General features: G+C 39.3%; 1 protein-coding gene across 1 annotated transcript; it reads left to right on the top strand.

Annotated features, from left to right (window-relative positions):
* The first annotated feature begins 11,894 nt into the window (after window positions 1–11,894).
* msx2b (muscle segment homeobox 2b) lies at window positions 11,895–18,946 on the top strand. Its single transcript, XM_061752371.1, has 2 exons — window positions 11,895–12,348; window positions 16,443–18,946. Exons 1-2 carry the CDS (start codon window positions 12,012–12,014, stop codon window positions 16,874–16,876), a joined length of 771 nt encoding a protein of 256 aa, XP_061608355.1. The 5' UTR covers window positions 11,895–12,011; the 3' UTR covers window positions 16,877–18,946.
* Window positions 18,947–20,143: the final 1,197 nt, after the last annotated feature.

Here is a 20,143-nt window from a genome sequence, read left to right as displayed (position 1 = left end):
AGCCTGCCTCCTCGCAGAGTTACACCAAGCACAGTGCTGAATTTGCGCTAGTCATGAAAATGGAGCTCACAATGTTTAATTCTCTTTTGTTTTATGCCCATTTTACAGTATAAGGTTTAATTGGAAGTGACAAAAACAAGTAAGCTTGAAGCAAGCACACTTTGTCTCTTATTTGGAAAACTGTGCAACCCTGAGTTTGAGATGATTGAAACAAGATTGAAAGAGTGAGAATGGCGCTAAGGAATATTTTCAGTGTTTTTAATTCAAGTTTACATTTAAGCGTATGGGAGGGGTACAACTAAAAAACTTTTCTCTCTATATTATGGATTTTCAGCTATTGCGAGTGAGTGTGGAATATACCACTGTGATAAATAGGTGTTCACTGTTTTTGCTTGCGTGTGCTTCGCAGTCACTTGTTTTAAGTCGGGGCGCCAGATAAGTGAAGCCTCTCTGTCATTGGCCTTGCAGTTTGTGGGATGCGACGAGGGCATGCTCACTTGGAAAATGTAGGTAATAGGTTGTGTACATTGTTGATCGTTGGGGTATTTCGACAAAATGACATCATAGACGTTAAGACACCTGTATACGTTTTTAAATTATGAAAAAAAAAGCAAAATATGTATCCTGCAACAAAATCAGGTACATTTTCTTTAAGGAGCTCTAGCTTGTTGTGGTTGTGGTCATCTTGAAGAAAGCCGTTTGTTTTTTCTTATGGTGTTTGTAATGTGTTGTCATTGCGGGAAATGAAGTATTAATAGCCAGGAAAGTGGTGGATTTTCCATCAATCAGATGCTGGAAACCTTCCCAGAATTCATCTTCACATGATCACATGCAAACACATGCTAGGCACACACACACATACACACACAATCACACACAAGCACGAAAAAACAATTATAGCATTTCAAAGGCCTTCATAATAAGGACGCTGTGATTTGCACTGCAGTCTTAAAATAAATCCTGTCTGTCAGGACTTATTGATGTATGGTATGTCAAATGCAATATAGATGCTTGTGTTTAAAAAAACCTGAGGCTTCTCTCTTGCTCAAGAGTTTGACAAATAAACTTTATGGATATGAAAGCTTGGTGACGCACCACTGCTCTCATTCCTATTGTTATTTGGATGGGAAGTGTAAGGCTTGAGCGTAAATCACGCTCAACCTGTTCAAAATAACAGATCTCACTTTGTTCTCGTAAAATTTGTTTTCTCCCTCTTATTAGTAAGATTTCATTCTCAGATTCTTATTTAATTCAACAATTGTAAAAAAAAATCCCTTAAAACAAATACAACTTTATTCTCATAACATGACATGTTTTTCCTTCATATCGTCCTCTCCCAAATGTCAACATAATTCTCAACTTTTGTCTAAATTCTAACCTTCTTATAAAATTATGTATGATCTCTCATATCATACCAATTTTCTTTTTTGTAAAATTGCAAAATACGGTATTCTTTTATGATGATGCAACTTTATTCACATAATAATACAACTTTAGGTTCATAAAATGTTTTTTTTTCTTGTAATTTCACAACTTTATTCTCACAAAATTGCAACTTTTTTGTCTCATGATATCATTTAACTCTTGTAAAATACAATAAAAAATGTCTCCATAATATGAGAATTTTATTCTTATAACCTTCGTACTTTATTCTTGGAAATTCTCAGTCACCCCCCCCCCATAATATTTTGACTTTAATCTCCTAAAATTCAAGTTTATTCTCGTAAAATGTAAACTATTTTCTCAATTTAATATTGTTATTGTTGTATGACTTTCTCTTAAGACTATGACTTTGCTCCCATGAAATTAAGAATACATTTCTCCATTACATCTGCATTCTCAGAAAATTGCGTTTTTCTTGTAATATTGTAATTTAGTAAATCGTAATGTTATGAAAATATTCTTGTACAATTCAAACTTCGTTTTTTTAAAAGTCTATTCCAACTTTATTCTCTTTTACTTTATTCCTAGCCACTAAAATAATAGGCCACACTACCAGAAAGACTTCTTATATGGAACTGTATCAAAAATGCACTTATCCTCGGATATTATTGGCAGTGTACTTCTCTACCACTGTAACCACAACAATAAATATATTATTAATTAAACACCTTTTATGTGGTGTCAATCAAAGCGGACCAAGGACAAACGGTATAGAAAATGTATGTTATCTTTGTCAGCTGTTTCAAGGATTATCTATTGAATGAAAAAGATGACAATATATCAGCGTTTAAAGCAGGTACTATGCAATGTCAGCCATAAATGACAACGAGTCCTTGACAATGACAGGTTCTGTACCACATGGTTGTGGGGTTTAGATCACAGTATGTTGCAGATCTTTGTCAATTGTGGGCCTCTGAAGCCTTTGATACTCTTGTGATTAAGGGCTATACAGATAAATTGAACTTGACTTGACATTAAACTGGATGAAACAATGCATCTCTAGGTACTAAGTGTAAAACAATATTACAATATTTCATCTAATATCTGTTTAAAATTGGGGAGTGTTTTTTTGGATTTGGATTTGTCACTCCCAGTTGAAGTTTACTGTAAACTGACGCATAAAACAAAAGACAACTGAACATTCAATATCCAAAGACCAAAATGTTCAACAAAGCCATTCAATTCTGTCCAACTTAAGTCTGATAGAATAATGTTAACACATAATGCAAAACATCATAGACGGGCTAATGGAAATTAGCATAGATGTCACGTTAATTAACCATTACATCCGCACACATGGATGTAATGGTTAATACAAAACAAAGCATACAACAATACTGTCTGCTCAGTGGGAACAACAAATATAAAAACTGCTGTTTTGTATTACGGCCAATTCAAGTCATTTGCCACAATAGAAATGACAAGAGAAGAGTTTGCAATTGCAGTTTAGTTACCCAGATAAGATAACAGTTAGCCTAGCTTCTTCTATTTCCTCAAAGACAAGGTGAACCATAACTATAAATGACAAGGAATCCTTGACAGGGACAGGTTCGTCTGAAGCTCTAAAACAGCGTTATACGATATGTGCGTATGCTCAAAAGAGAGCACAAAAGACCAGAACAACTATATAATTGTAAGAAATTATCACCGCCAGCGTGTCAAGCTGCTTGTGCGACGAGGACAGGAACGGCACTTCTTCGGGACACTGTGCAACGATGCAGAGAATTATAACACGATTTTGAGCCTTGCTTCAATGGATGGCGACTTAACTTAACCACTACAAAACAATCACAGAGACCCCAAAATAAGCAGCTAACTAGATCTTGGAACACAACCCGAGGGGGCTGAGGCAAGCAACAGATTGCCTCCTTCTCTTGTTATTAACAAAATGGGCTTCAATCTTTCACATTGCAAGAGGCCTCTGAATAGATCTGTCTGTCGTTTTTAACAGCTAATTGGCCCTGGCGCCATTGTAGTTTCTAAGGTAGTCATTCATGTGCATTAGCAGACGGCTCCAAGGGCTCGGGAACCTCAGACAGAGTGAGCGAGGAGCGAAAGTACAATTACAATGAGGACACGTTAAGATTAGTATAAGATTATATGGACAAGAATGGCATACATTCATATTTCAAGTCTCGGCGCCCTTTGCACAATGGTCATTGCACCGGACTATTGCAACAGTAGTCATTCGAACTGCTCTAAGTGCTAGAGGACACTGCATCTTTTTGCACAATTGTCCAAAAAAAAAATGTTTTAAACAATGCCAGATAACTCGCAACCCTTTATTGCTCAGTGACTGTTTTTCTCAATGTCTTTATGTCTCAAAAGTGTTCTCTGTCAATTGACTGTCTGTTGTCGTACCAGAGTGGCTCCAATTATCGGAGACAAATTCCTTGTGTGTTTTTTGGACATACTTGGCAAATAAATAGGATTCTGATTCTGATTCAATATAAAGCATTTTTGAAAATGTGCAACCGTCCATCCATTTTCGGTAGCACTTGGCTGCATTAGAGTCGTGAGTGGCAGGGACATATTGTTGACGAAAATGAGTTTGTTTTTGCGATAGTTGGGAATAAACAACAATCCATCCATCTATCCATTTTCTGAGCCGCTTCTCCTCACAAGGGTCCCCAGCAAGGGTACACCCTGAACTGGTTGCCAGCCAATCGCAATGCACATACAAACAAACAACCATTCGCACTCACATTCACACCTACGGGCAATTTAGAGTTGTCAATTAACCTACCATGCATGTTTTTGGGAGGTGGGAGGAAACCGGAGTGCCCGGAGAAAACCCACGCAGGCACGGGGAGAACATGAGAACTCCACACAGGCAGGGATTTGAATCCCGGTCCTCAGAACTGTGAGGCAGACGCTCTAACCAGTCTGTCACCGTGCCGCCAATAAACAACAACAAAGGCAAAAATAAAGGTCTGCATCAATTGAAGCGAGATGGGAACAACATGTGAAAATGATTGAAATGGGTTGACGAGCAATTAGATTGGGATACCACCATTACCATTAAACAGACCACCATGAGTGTCATCAACAACATAAAGGGGCAACAAACCCACATTTAAAACATGAGGCGGAATAATAATAACTAGAGAATGCAATGTCTGGATTGTTTTTGAATGTTGAGACATTGACAAACAAATGTGCCAATGTACCAAGCAGAAAAACGAAGACATTGCTAAGTAAGTGCTTTGGGGCCGTGCCATGACATCATTGCCACATTAATGCGTTTCTGGCCATAGTTATGGCTTTTATGTTCTCGCAGCTGTTGAGACTTTCGACTTGTCACATCAGCGCTCGCCAGAGCACATCACTCACATGGCTTGTTTGGCACAGTTTTTACACAACCCACTCATTTTGTCCAATATTTCAGAAACTATCAATGTCTGGAATTTGAGAAATAACGTAAAACACGTCCTGAATGAGCTGGAGCAAGTGGCAAATGGTTTAAATTGTTGTTTGTTTGTTTTTTGTTAATTTCTGAAGTTGTCAAATGTAAAAAAAAAACTTGATTTAAAAAAAAAAATTGGACTGTGATTTACTGGCGACCAATTCACGGTGTAAAAGTCAGCAAGAAAGCTCCAGTTACCCTTAATGAGAACAAGTTGTATAGAAAATGGATGCTTAAATAAAACAAATGCATACACTGCCAAGGCCAAACCACATTTCTTCTATTATCTCAAATACAAGTACAATTATGTGTGAAAAACAACATTTTTCTTGTAATTGGAACTTTATTTTATTTGTCATACTTTACATTAATTGAATGGTCATTGCACTCCTGCCTGCCTGGACCACATGGGAGCAGTATAAGACAGACAGACTGCAATACTATACATGGACATCTGTAAGTACGGACGTCTCAGCTCCTTTCAACTCCTTGCGAGGATAAAGAATATGGGTTAACCCTATGGCTGTGTACTTTTATATTGAATGTGTTGCTGAACAGTTTGTGTTCAAATATGAGTTGCTTAAAGGTTTATATAAGATTTCTCATTGTGTTAGCGTTAGCATTAAGCTAGAGGCTAAGCTCTGTGGTTATTTTAAATACACTTGTAATTCTCCTTGTTTTATGCTTAGTTTGACAGTAAAAACTTTAACCTGGAGTGGCATTAAACAGCTTGAAGCCTCTTTTTTGAGAAAATGATCACAATTTTCCAAAGTGCGGCTTATTGTTAAGTGAACTGAGTTGTTTTTACTGCCACCGTACAGCGCCCCAACTCAAATTTGTGTATGCAAGTTCAAGCAAAAAAGATCGGTCAAATGACGGCTGGTATCTCGAAAAACACGCCACTCGTATCTCAAGGCAGTGTTTAGCCCCTGTGACCTTTCTCCAATTGTGTACGAGTACACATCGCTGAAGTGGTGCCACCAACGAGCGTCCTAATGGAAATGTAGTGTGCGAGCGCGGCACAGGCTGCTGATTATCCCGACCGAACATTCCACCACTTCAAAGCCCCCTGCTGTAATTACAAAGCTCCGAGGTGTGCCCGACCCACACAGAAGCTTCCCAGGCATATCCGTCTAACTCACACACACAAACATGTTGAGACAAATTGCTTTCACTATTACCGTGGCTTAAGTAACATTAGGAACAAGGGAGGTGGGATGCGGGAGTAATTTTGCCACATCCCGTACATTGTCATCATTATCGTTTCTTGTTCAATCCCTCTATTACTTGTTTTTGCTTGGTTGTCCTTTAATATGAACCTTATCTAAAGCTGAGTAAACAAATTCATCCCTATTCTGGAGGCGTTGGTGTAGCTTTTGGTCTCAGATTATTATATAATAAGGACAATTAGTGTGTAAGTATCACCACTTTTCATGGTATTCCTTACACGTCGGGTTATTGATCTGTTGTTCCTTAAGTAAATTAGTCCGTTCCTCTTTTGGGTTAGCAATAGAAACGTTTGGGGAAACAGGATGAACTTGTGGTTTGCACGTCCATCCCTCCATTTTCAACACCGCTTATCATGGTTAGGGTCGCGGGACGCTGGAGCCTATCCCAGCTGACTTTGGACGAAAGGCGGACTACACCCTGAACTGGTCGCCAGTCAGTCACAGGGCACATATAGACACGGACAACCATTCGCACTCACATTCACACCGTCACTGAGTGGGAACTGAACCCACACTGCCTGCACCAAAGTCAGGCGAGTGTACCACTACACCATCAGTGACTGGTTTGCACATCTGGATTCAAATCTTGTCTCTGGGCTTCCTGTGTAGAGATCATCCCCTGACCTGAACCCAACTGAGAACCTGTGGAGTATCCTTAAAAAAGAAAATCTATGAGGATGTACAGCCGTATACCTCCCATGTATAAAGTGTGAACGTCATGGTGTGGCTACTAGGGATGGGGCAGTAGTCTGTCAGGTACGCTTCGCACAGGACAATACTGTGAACACCCCTTTGGATTCTGTTTATTTTTATTTTTTGGTTTGGCAGTTCTCTTTGCATTGACGTTGTGTGTGTGTGTGTGTGTGTGTGTGTGTGTGTGTGTGTAGAGGGGGGGGGGGGGGGGGGGGGGGGGGGGTCTGTGTGTGTTTGTGCCTGTTGCGCGTTTACACGCTCATAGCTGTAATTATCCAGCTACAAAGCGCAACACCAGCGAAAAGTGTCTATTGAAAATACTTTTGAACACACCTACCATTCCAATTAAGATAAACACAAGAAAATAACCCGTGCTTTGAGAGCATTTATTGCTAAAGATTTACAGCTTCATTCTGTGGTCGTACATGTGTAGTTTGGTCACTTAATGAAAATGCACAGCCCATGTTATGTTGTGCCCCTGCACAATTCAGCAACATTTTAATTCCTATTTTACATTGGATTAAGTGTAGCTCGATTGATCATGCCTGCAGAGTGAGATTCAGGCATGAAGAATCGACCCACACTTGAACCTGTTACACTAGTGTTTTTTAGTTTATACATTTTTGTATGTTTTAACTTCTTATGCATATTTTATACTACTGTATTGTTACATGTACAGTATATTAGTCAAGGAATTAGAGGCATACAAAATAGTTGACTTGAAATAAATTACAGTATATTCAGTACACTATAAAATGCAGTTTTTAGTGATAATTTTGAGGGAGAAAAAGTCGTTCTCTTCATGCACAAAACACATTGAAATTGTACCAAACCGTGTCCCAAAAACTGAGGTATGGCTCGCACCGTGCGATACCTCAACTGTCCTACCCATAGTGGCTCCATCATCACATGACCTCAACCTTACTGAGAACCTGTGATACATCCTTAAAAGGCACAGTAGATCTTTGAGCATGGGCGGCAATATAAAGAGCGATGTTCCTCAAATGAGATAAATGCAGAAAAAGTTCAATGGGGCAGATAACTCTTTGGCAAATACTGTATGTTTTCTGATTCTATTTCTATTTAATGAAATAAATACCAGATTTTGTTGGATTTCTTTACAACCTACATTTCACTGGATTTGAAAATATTGTTGTCATCATGGTGATTTTGTTCTATATTTTTTTATATTGAAGCTAATATAATTGTTGACGATCAAAATATTTTAATCATTGTAGATTACATTGCTGTTCTGTCGAATCTTCACCTTGACTGAAGTTTCCCAAAAGGTCAGTTTTGATTTATTGAAATAGATAAGTACAGTACCAGTAGAATGTTTAAACACATTTTCTCATTTAATACCACCTTTCACAGGTTCCTATGAATATTTTGTATCTTGGAACATAACTAGAACTCTAAGTGCCATTGTGAAAGAAGTAGAAAAAAATGCACGTTAAAAAAAGACTGCAATTAGATGAACAAGAGCTGAAATGGAGAAACATGCCACTGACACTCAGCCAAGAACATGTTACGTGAATCATGAGTGACAAGGTGCCTGTGGGGTGTTCAAGCACAAGCAAAGAGAAGCAGAGCAGTGGAGGAGAGCGGAGGAGGGAGAGAGTGGGGGGGGGGGGGGGGAGGCAACAGTTTCTCCCCTGAGGAGTCGATCTTTTCATCTGGCCGCTCACTGGCGCCTTCACAAACCCCTTATTGTCTGTGAAATCACCCCACTTTAATAACCCGGCGGTGGCAGCTTCCCACTGCTGCCCCAACATGGACGAGCCACTGAAAAATGCCACGGGTGAAGAATTCGCACCCTGATGTGGATTGGATGTTGTGACGTAGCATGGAAGCAAAACGCTGCAGAAGTGCTAGATTTTGGAGTTTTCTCAAAACATCATCAAGCATTCCGTAATCACTGAGCTTCTAAAGCAGTTTCCCAAACTTTGCCTAATAGCATACTTGACTGAGTGATTTGTTTTTTTAAAGTGTTCAGAAAACAAGAAAAAATACAAATTCAACAAACAAGAAGAGTCTAATTGCCTCGATTTAACCTTATCGGACCTCAATGAATGCGAATCTAATACAGACATTGTTATCCTTATAGCATACTTGCCCAAGCAATTTCTTCAAAATATCAAGAAAAAATACCAATGTGCTGGCTAAAAAAATTTTTTTCTTTATATCTGTGTAGATTTTCAGTTATCCAGCTGATGGTAATGCATAAATGTTGCATTGAGGCGAATGCAGTCATCTCGTTTGTTGAAAATTTTTTTTTCTTTTTTTATGAAGAAGTGGAGAAATTACGCAGGCGATTATCCTATTAGACTGACGACAGAAATAAACAACACAATTTCTAGGAAGCATTGGTATTTTTAAAGTTGTGCCCTGGTTCGGCTAGACACAAACTAGGCCCATTCATCTGTTTTGTCCTATGATTCGAACCGTGCAGCCGAAAATAATAATTTTAATCGAAATTGGATAACCCTATCCTACCACAGATGTGTACCACTGACGGCAAAGAGATGATGACAATCTCAGAACCAAAAATGGAACATGCAAAATCAGAAAAGTCATCACAAGACATTATTTCGAGCAGTACCTATAACACACCACTAGGTGACAGTATTGCTCTGTAAACACCCTACTGTTCTCTCTCCAGTCCGTGTCTGTGGGGAGACTTCAAAGGGTGAGCAGTTTTACTTCATTTTAGTTTCATTATCTATCCATTTTCTTTAGCGCTTGTCCCCTTTAGGGTTGCGGCTGAGCTGGAGCTTATCCCAGCTGGGCAAGAGGTGGGGTACACCCTGGAGTGGTTGCCGGTCAATAACAGGGCTAATTTAATTATGTAGTAGTATACTTCTCTGTGTATTCTTATGCCAGTAATGTTAAAATGTGACAGTGGTATCTTGTCTTATGACTTAATTTTTTTCTGGAACAAGCTCATTATTTAAATTACTCAAATATCAAACACATGTTTCCCACTGCAACTAATTGAAATGCCATTAATCCTTTCCATTCCTCAAAAACACAATTTTCATAAAGAAAAATAGCATTGTATTGTGTAAAAACATAAAAGAGAACAAAAGAGAATGTCAAGAAAAATAAACAGATGTCTAATTTGGAACAAGCCAGAAGTCACAACAACAACCGTAGTGTTGAGCCTTTAAGAGGCGTGGCCTAGTGAACGACATCAGGAGCATCAGTAGGGTTGACCGTTTTAGTCTGCGTGTGAACATCTGGGCGTGAGTAATGCTCTAAAGCAGCTCCTTGCGAGTGTACTCATTTTGCATTTGCGTGTTTCGCCGTTAGTCCCGTACAATAAACGGCTGAAAGTGCAACAGTGACTGGGGCTCTCCTTTTGTTACACTTCATTCGAGTTTTTGAAGCTCGCTCGCAACTTGAATTCTGGCTCGCAGCAAAAAACAAAAATAAAGCGACAGATCGTAACTTGATAAACTTGTACCTAAAACACTGACTGTAAAGTTAAAGGTTTTATGAGCTTGGAAAGAATCAATTCACGTTCCATTACATATTTACAATTGGAAAATTGCTTTAAAGTTCCCAAAATTTGGCGGTAGCTCGACTTTGGATGTTTCATTGTAATCATCATTCCGTGAGGGGACTGTTCTAAATAAAACTGCCCTGGGTGCAAAAATAAAAAAGCTATCACGCAACACATGCGATATTACACAAACTGTTGCTAATGGGAATGAAAGACAGTTAAGTGAAACATCCTTTCACTTTAAAAATAAATAAATACTTCCACAATCATCAAATAAATGAACTGTGTAAAAAAGCATGAAGCCCTGGCTGCCATGAATTGGTTATCTGACATTTCCTAAAATGGCAACAGTGAGTTAGTTCATAGGAGTCACAAGGAGACGCTTCAAGTCCAATACAGTGCTGAATCATAGGACAAGACGGATGAATGGGCCAGTTGCACAGCCATGTGAACGTTTCATCTGGTTTGTGTCTAGCCGAACCAGGGCACAAATCTTAAGCGTGGAGAATAAATCTTCAATTCGACAATGCCATTTAGTGTGTAATTGCAGTGTGACAGACTGCATCCAATCCAGATTAGCACACAATTTCCCAGTCGGCCCTAACAGAAAAGTCCCGATAATAAAGCAAACAAACTGCTTTGAGATGAAGATAAACGGATCTGTATCGCATTCGTGGGCGTAACGCTCTGGAATTAGCTGTGTGGGGCCTATGTTTACGCATGCAGTGTCATGAGGTTAGCGTTAGAGCGAATCCATTACTGGAGTGGAACAAGATCAAAAATACCCTCTGAACTCAGTGATAACACGCATTGACTCAGATTAAAAAAAGAAAATAAAATGCTCCTAGGATGCCAAAGAGTCTATACAAGGTCTACATTTATTTTCCGTCCATTTTCTATAGTCCTTGTCCTGAGAGCTGGAACCTATCCCATCTGATTTCAATTAAATTCAAATCACTTTATTTGTTCCCAAGCGGGAATTTAAAAGGGCATGACAGCAGCTTAATGGACGTACAAAATGCACAATTGCACGACAATTTGTCATTCTTTGCAGAGGGTAAACAATATATGCCTGTAAGAATTGTTATTTTACCTGTCTACATGTGTTGCAGCACCATTTGTATTCAGATATCCGTTGCTTAAAGTGTAACACCACCACCAAATAGATGCCAATTGGTAGCACATGTGCCTATGCATTGTATGTTAGCATTTAGGTTGCCGAGGCCATGTGGTTGTCTTCAATACACAACATTCGTTTGACAGTAATCTTCATCCGAATGGCAACAAACAGCTTGAAGCTACCCTAAAATAAACCTCGCGACGCCACTGTTTGTGCTTTCTGTCTCTCTATCTGTGGTTGCAATAGTGCAGAGGACCTGTGCTGCCTTTTAAGTTGTCCACGAGTTTCAAAAGCCATATAATCTAAATCTTGACCGTTTTAAGTGGTGTATATTAATATTTATATATAATATGTATTTATTATGTTAATGATCAGACAATCTTGATTATCGTTCGGCTTCGGCGTCGCTCAATTTCTCCCGGGCCATAAACAACCTCCGCCTTTTCCGAACTCCCCCTGAAGGCAGCGCCGCTCAACATCCTGGTGAGACGCCATTGGTCAAAAGCGGGCGTGCGAGTCACGTGACGGATGTAGATACAAACGCCTTCACGCGACTTGACAGCATCGAGACAACGCAGAGCTCAGTCGAGCAAAACCGACTTGCACAGGGGGACTATGGAGATGACTACCCGGGAGAGCGAGAACGATTTGGGCGACAGTCCGACCGAGGAGGAGATGAAAAGCTCTTCCCCTCTGGGAGCGCCTCGGCACCGTCATCCGTTCAGCGTGGAGGCGATCATGTCCGGAAGGACGACGGTGGTGAGACGCGAGGGAGAGCCCGCTCCGTGCAAGGCGGAGGCCGGATCGGTGGCGGTGGCGCCGATATTTGGTTCCACTTCTATGTGCGGGGATGCCACCGCCCAGAGCCGGAAGAACTTCCCGGGAGCGTCCTCGTCGCCGGTCAAGTCCGAAACATCCGAGCCGGAAGACTGGATGCTCTCCTCTCAGCCTCGTGAGTTTAACACACTTTATTGTCGTCGTCCCACTTGTGTTACAATGCACCAACATCATCATTATTATTATTATTATTATTATTCATTCAGGACATAAACTATTCATATCAAAATTCACATATTTTTTTCTTTCTTCCCCATTTCCATGACAACATTCTAACTGGACTGGCAACAATTAATCGATAATGAAATTAATCAACTATTTTGATAATTGATTAGTTGTTTAGAGACCTCCTTGACCTTGATCCTTGGAAATTCAGCCTCTCAACAGTAAATAGTTCTTAGATTTCTGTAGTCCTCATCTTTGTGATTAATTCACACCGATTTTATCGGCCTGATCGGTATCGGCCCATAATTAGCATTTTATGCTGATCGGCTTGAATGTCATAATTCGCCGATCCAATCAATGATGTCATTGATCGGATCGGAAAGACATTCACTCCGCGTCGCCATCGTGCACAGTATATTTGAATCCAAAAGCTAGTTTATTTTTAGCCTTGTCATATGTCTTTTGACGTAGTACTGTAAATATATGACGGCCAATTAAGTTATTTAAAAAAAAAACAAACAAAAAAAAAAACATGTCGGTGGTGTGGGACAAACAACACGTCGGAGACAGACAACACGTAATGCCCGGATCAGACTACAAGACTAATTTAAATGTCAGACTACTGCAATAAAATCTTGTATTCCGATACCACCGCATTCCGTTTTTTACAATCATTGGGCTTTATCTTGTCAACTCAAATGTGACCGGATACACTCGTTACCGTGGCGACGACAACAAGAGTGGATGTTGCCGACTGTATTATGAGGACAAAATGAAGGAAAACGTGTGTTGGTGGTCACCGGTGCTCAGGACAGGAGAGGACGTTCGTTTAAGGCTTGCTTGAGGTCTGTTCACTTACTTTTAATACGATACGGCTCGCAAGCAGGCAACAAAAACGTTATGTAGCCTAGCAAGCTACTGCTAGCACGAACGGTTGTACGTAAACATGCCGCCGTTCTGTCGAATCATGCTCTAAAGTTTCGGTTTGGGTGAATTAATTTAATTAAAAATAATGTAATTACAGTAAGTTAGCACCAATGATTTCCATCATGTTGTAATGTTGGTTTGACCTGACTGATTAGAATACAGGATCTGACTAGAGCAGTGATTTCCAACCTTTATGGAGCCAGGAACATATTTTACAATTGAAAAATCTTACGGTACACCAACAAACAAAAATGTCACAAAAAGTGGATATATTAATCTAATAGAAGACCATTCATTTGTTCTGTCTGTCACTATGCCTCACTGGCATAAATAGAGGAACAAAGATATTATTATTTATTGTAAATATATATTTTTTGAGCAATTAAGTACACGAGTATATACAGTAAATGAACAGGTCATTTAAATAGACACATTCCTCCATCTTGTGATCAGATCAGTGATCGGTTATCGTTTTTTTAAACTCGCTGATCGGTGATCAGTCCCAAAAATCCTGATCGTGTAAAGCCTAATAATAAGACATTTGCAAATATCTGCTTTTACTTTGGAAAACAGTGATCAATTTCTTTTGCCCGTTTTCTGACATTTTACGGTACAAACCAGTAACAGAATATAATCAATTTATGTTTGTGCATTTTCTGTGCAGTCCATGACAAATAACAAGATGTAAATTAAAAAGTTTATGTTTTTGCAATTATTTTTCAAATAATTGACAGATGAATTTATTATTAAGTTGATCATGAGATGCAGCCCTAATTCTAAAATTCATGCAGATACTTTACATATTGACCTCCTGCTTTCATATTTCTCAAGTGATTCAAACCATTCTATATATATACGGACATATTTCACAACATATTCAACTGATTCAAACCATTCCAACCTAAACTTCTTCCTTCAGTTCATTCAGGACACAAACAGAACTCCTTCCATCCGTCCATTTTCTGTACTGCTTATCGTTGGGTTGCGGGTGAGCTGGAGCCTATCCCGGCTGACTTTAAGCGAGAGGCGAGGTACACCCTGAACTCTTCGTCAACTAATGTTAGGACACATCACAAACAACAATTCACACTTTAGAGTCTACACTTACCTGTACGGACCTATTTATAAAATTTTTGAAATTACCACATTTTCTTGATAAAATTCTTATCAATTCAAATTGTTACAACTTTAAACTTTTGCGCTCATTAAGGAAATTTTTTTTTTTTACATACAGTTTTTATCTCCCATTCCACATTCAGTTCAATTAATTCCACATTTTAGTTCAGCATCAGCTATAAAGATTCACATGCAATTTCTACAGAAATTGCATTCTCTAGTTTTGATTTTACATTGCATTTGTCTCAACACGTTATTTATTGCTTGCTTGTGGGTGACAGTTTGCAAAGCATTAAGTCACATTTGAGGGAAATGCGACAATGCAAACTGAACTTGGTTTCAGTCAGAGTGGGTGCAGTTTAAATTGGGGTTAAAGGCAAATGTAAAAAAAACAACAACAAAAAAAGATCTAATCTAGAATCATCTTCTGTTGTTTCCAGAACATTAGGTACACTTTCACTATCTAATATGATCCAATATGCCAGAAAGGGCAGCTGGCGTAAAAACTGGGCCAAAGAAATCAAGTGACTCACTGTGGGGGACCACTGATGGGACGAGCCGAAAGTCACAACAACAACAACCAGTATCAAAAGAAAAGCCCAAACTACTCAGTTTTGAGGTATCCCAGTGACATACAAAGGTTTTATAGCTGTTAGTCAACATACATTTTTTATACATCTTTTGGAACATGTTTATTTAATCATTTGTGTGTTACAGGGGTGTCAAAATATTTTTTTCAATTCAGTTTTTATTACGTGCCAGTTTCATAGCATTTAGTTTGACATTTGAACCAGTCAAAGTAGGACAGACACATTTGGCATGACGAGACAAAAAAAAACAACAACAAAAAAAACAAGGGGGTAGTGTATGACACAAGGAAGAAAATGGTGTCACTATGGATAAAGATACAGAATACATGAATATACAATATATTTTTGATATTTTTACCATTCAAGTCAGTTTGGGATCAATACAACCCGTCCATCTCTTGGAGCTATGGTGGCACCACCCATCTGTTCATAATCCTCCATAAACCATAAATAAAAATTGGGACAAACACGAAGATGAAGCGTTATCAATTTCTTCCACATTTATTAACAGTGCTCGACTGCACTGTTTTCCAACCAAGAATATGTTGCGACAGATCATCAGGTGTGCCATGGAAAAATATCCAATGTCACTTCATTGGTCAGAAAACTATTATTGTTACGACAAATAATGTATATTTGTTCATCTACAGTATCTATGTCAGTGACATATAGTGACAGGCAGAACAATTAAATGCTCTCCTCCACTAGATGGCAGAAGGTACAATTAACCTGTGTACCATCTGTTGCCATTCATACAATATAAGTCATGGCTTTCTGTGAGTATTCCAGCTTTGTGTTCAAATAAACATGCTCACAAGCAAGTGAACGTGCGAGTAAATTGAGATGAGATCATTTTACTTTAGAATATATATTTTTGTGACATTTTTAGTATCCAAAATATATGCCTTTGGTCAAAGCTTGAGAATCACTGCTTTACTGAGTGACATTCTAGTTATATAAAGTCATATGGCATTTGTAAAAAAGTAAACACATTACTTTACAAATGTACTACTGTACTGGACTTAAAAAATGTACAATTAAGTTGAAGCCACTGGAACATTGTGCACAGTTTGAACATTTAATTCAGTCATTCTGTTGTATACCACTAGAGGGAGCGGATGTACCGCCAGTGGTACTCTTACCATACTTTGAAAACCACTGAAGGAGAATTAGGGTTAAAAAAAACAAAACAAAACAAAACAAAAAAAACAAAGGTAACGTGCTACAATATGAAACAAATGTTACAATACTCTCCATAATGATAAATACTTGGTGGGCCATGTTAAAGAACGGAGCAGGCCAGGTGGCCCACGGGCTTTACTTTGCCCACCCGATACATGATTAGATTGTACGGTTGTACCTAATATTTTTGCTGTTGAGTCTCGACTCACCCGTTGGCTCCCTCCTCCAGGTCAAGTCACTCCCGCCTGCCAGTTGAGGAAACACAAGTCCAACCGTAAGCCGCGCACGCCCTTCACCACGTCCCAGCTTTTGGCTCTGGAGAGGAAGTTCCGGCAGAAGCAGTACCTGTCCATCGCCGAGCGAGCCGAGTTCTCATCCTCCCTCACCCTGACCGAGACCCAGGTGAAAATCTGGTTCCAGAACCGCCGCGCCAAAGCCAAGAGGCTGCAGGAGGCCGAGCTGGAGAAAGTGAAGATGGTCGCCACGGCCAAATCGCCGGCAGCGGCGCTGGTTCAGCCCGGCCTCCGGTTGCCACTGACGCTAGGCGCCATGTCGCTGTACGGACAGTCCGTCTCCGCATATCACCACAGAGCCGTGATGCCCTTTTCGCCGTTTGGACTGTACGCCGCTCCTCTAGGCTATGGCATGTACCACTTGTCATAGGAATGGGATTATCACTGACTTTGAGGAGGACTCATTAAGGATGCCGGGCTGACTTTAAACATGTTTATAGCCGCACAAGGAGATCTTTTATTCTCCCCATGGTGAGGATTCTAAAACCGTTTAGACAAGCTTCCTGGTCACATGATGTCTCACTCACCAACTCATGTTTACTACACGCTTGCACTGGACACACAATTGATAGCCTAATGTGCCTTATGTTCACAAGTGCCTTAACATAAAAAGTAGTACGGTGATCCCCTGTTTATCGCGGGGGATACATTCCACAGACCCAACCGCAGGAGGCAAAAGAGCCGCAATCGAGAGACAATATAAAAAAAAAAAAAAAAAAAAAAAATCATTTTTTAATATTGTTTTACCCCACTCCCTTTTTAAAAGCAAGCTTTAACTTATTAAATCAGACTTTTTTTTTTAATGTATTCCTGAACACCTGTTTTCACTCTCGCTCACACAGTTCTCTTAATAAGAGGCAAAGTCTGCCTGCTTCAAGCAGTTCATTTGTCACTCCCAGTTAAGTATATTGGATTGAAATCCCATTAACTCGTTTCAGCCCCCCCCCCCCCCCCCCCAAAAAAAAAAAAAAAAAAAAAATGTCATGTTTTTTTAATAAAGAAAAATAGCACTCTATATTATCGTATGTTATAAAAAACATAGAGTAATTACATAAATACAGTTCAAAAGAATTAGCCACACTTTCTCTTTGAATGCTGCTCATTCTAGTGTGTGCACCATAGCCACCTGGGGACAATATAAGACAGACATACGGATAACCGGTAATGGAGACTCAGCTTCTCTCCCGGTTTCTCAGTACAGCAAAAATATTATTCGTTCTTTGCCAAAGATAAATAATATATGCTTGTGAGTATTGGTATATGTCCACATGTGTTCCAGCTCCGTTTGTGTTCAGATATCCATTGCTTAAAGGATAACAACACCGCCAAATAGATGCTAATTGTTAGCCTGTGTGTCTATGGAGTTTCCCATTATACGTTAGCATTTAGGTAGTGGAGGCTATGTGGTTGCTTTGAATACACAATATGTAATTTTCTTGTTTTATTTGACAGTAACCTTCATCTGAGAGTGGCAAGAAATGGCTGGAAGCCTATTTTTTGAAGACTAATTACTAATTCTATCTGGCGAACTTCTGCTATACAGCACTCTTATTTTAAGTTTACACTTAAAAAGCAAAAAGTCGGCCAATCGACGTCTCATATCTTGAAAAACTCTGAGGTCATGTCATTCGTATGTCAGGGCACCACTTTATATCTAAACACCAAAATGTTTTACCAAACCATATGATTTTTGTACGCTAGTTTAATGGTAACATATAACGCAAAACACCATAGACTGGCTAACGGAAACTAACATACTGTAGATGTGACGGTAATTATAATCCTTCAAACAACTGCTAAGGTAACATACATGGAGCAGCAACACATACAAACAGATCATACAGCAATACCCGCAGGTAAATCTCTGTTCTATGGGAATGACAATTATTACTAGAACTGTTTTGGGCACCAACTTGGCCTCTTTTTCTTGCGCTGTATCTCTTTATGTGTATCTCAATGTGGTACTACAGTGAAGGCACACAATTCTTAATTGAGAGTTGCCTGTGTATTGTAAAAACCCTTAAAAAAACCACTTAAAAAGCTGTGATACAGTGGGGACGTGAACGATAAACCGCGATATAGCGGGGAAACTCTTCAAGACCAAATAAAACTTCATGTTAATATGCCTGTTTTTATCCGACTCTTCTCTTCACTATTCATCCCAAGCACAGCTTTATATGTACATCCTTTTACTCTGGCTTTAACCGCCAAAGCAACATGACATAGTGGCCTTAAACCTATTTATTTTCTCTGGAACTGTGGGGATTGTACAAGTGGCTTTTTATATATTTATGATTGTTTGTGAGAACAATGTATGAGTGATATATTTGTATGGTTCTTGAACATCCCTTTGAAAGGGTCAACATCATGCTGTGCGGTTTTTCTACTGCATGTATTTTGTACGTATGTTTTGTTGAAATGAATAAAATCTAGCCTTACAGTGTGTTCTGTTTAGAAAGAAATGTTTGTCTTGCATAGGCAAATGTTTTTCCTGTGTTAAGTTTTATGCAAATACAGATGGTCCTTGCTTTGTGGAGTTGCGTTCATACGTCTTGCGACGTAACCGGAATTTGTACACAAGTCGAAACAGGTCTTCGGAACTAACCGACCCAAACACAGTACTGAAGTCATAATTAAAATATACACGTGACCATGAAAATAAAACAGTTTTTGCAGCTGTTTTGAATGAATGTGTGTGTGTCTGTGTGTTGTAATCCTTTGAGCACATCAGTAATTTCACGCAACGGTTTGTCAAAATCATTAGTACTTCCTGCTCAACTGGTTCAACGTTGTTTTTATTTTATTTATTTATTTTTTTGCAATGGCAGAGCTAAATAATGCATCTCTCAAATAGACATGTTTTAAAGGCAGTGTCTTATGGAAATTTGACTTTTTAATGTTTGTATACAGATAGCTGGGTCTCTGGCGATGCCTGCCCACCCATCAAGTATACTGTACAGTACAGTTTAACAACCAAGTAAATCTTTAGTTATCAGCCCTGCAGTATTTTTTTAAAATATGTTTGTGAGTGAGGGACTATTTTACAGATCACTGTAATAACGCCCACACGGAGTTTCTTCACCAATGACTTGGCAGCTTGGCAATCCAAACTTCCAGAGCAAAAGAAACACTTTGATGCCATGGCCAAAGCACTATCATTCAAAGACAAAATGGAAGCAGAGCTGCCAAGTTAGCACAAATTACCATTAGCGAACAGTGTTACCAGCATTAGCATCTGGTAATATAGCGAACCCCTGCATATTTTTTATTATATTATTCGAAAGCTGGATTTCCCTCTGGCCCGGCAGTACGTGGTGCGGGATGAGTTCTGGCGTACCGAATGAGACAGCTCTGCCCCTAAAGCCAAGCCGATTTTACTATGGCAAGAAATATACTGTAAAAAGTGTCAATAACATGATCCTTACAGTGTTTTGACGAAAGCATGCCACAGACCTTAAGAAACCTGGTAACTCTTTGAGAAAACTGCATATATCTCTTTTAAGCATATATATATATCACGTTTGTTCCTTGTTTATTTAGCGTTCGCACAGATTTTATTCATCCCAGCAGATGTTGCACAGTAAAGAGTTTTGTGTGACCAAACTGCAATGTGGTGTGCTAGGTTACGCAGGTTTAT

The sequence above is a fragment of the Phyllopteryx taeniolatus genome, chromosome 17 (genome assembly GCF_024500385.1).
Source record: "Phyllopteryx taeniolatus isolate TA_2022b chromosome 17, UOR_Ptae_1.2, whole genome shotgun sequence".
NCBI lineage: Eukaryota > Metazoa > Chordata > Actinopteri > Syngnathiformes > Syngnathidae > Phyllopteryx > Phyllopteryx taeniolatus.
This window is presented reverse-complemented; position numbering and strand designations above follow the sequence as displayed.

Excerpts from the sequence above, each read along its gene's own strand:
- msx2b (XM_061752371.1), top strand. The coding sequence starts at position 12,012 with ATGGAGATGACTACCCGGGAGAGCGAGAACGATTTGGGCGACAGTCCG. Across the intron at positions 12,349-16,442 it reads GATGCTCTCCTCTCAGCCTC|GTCAAGTCACTCCCGCCTGC; the intron begins GTGAGTTTAACA and ends TCCCTCCTCCAG.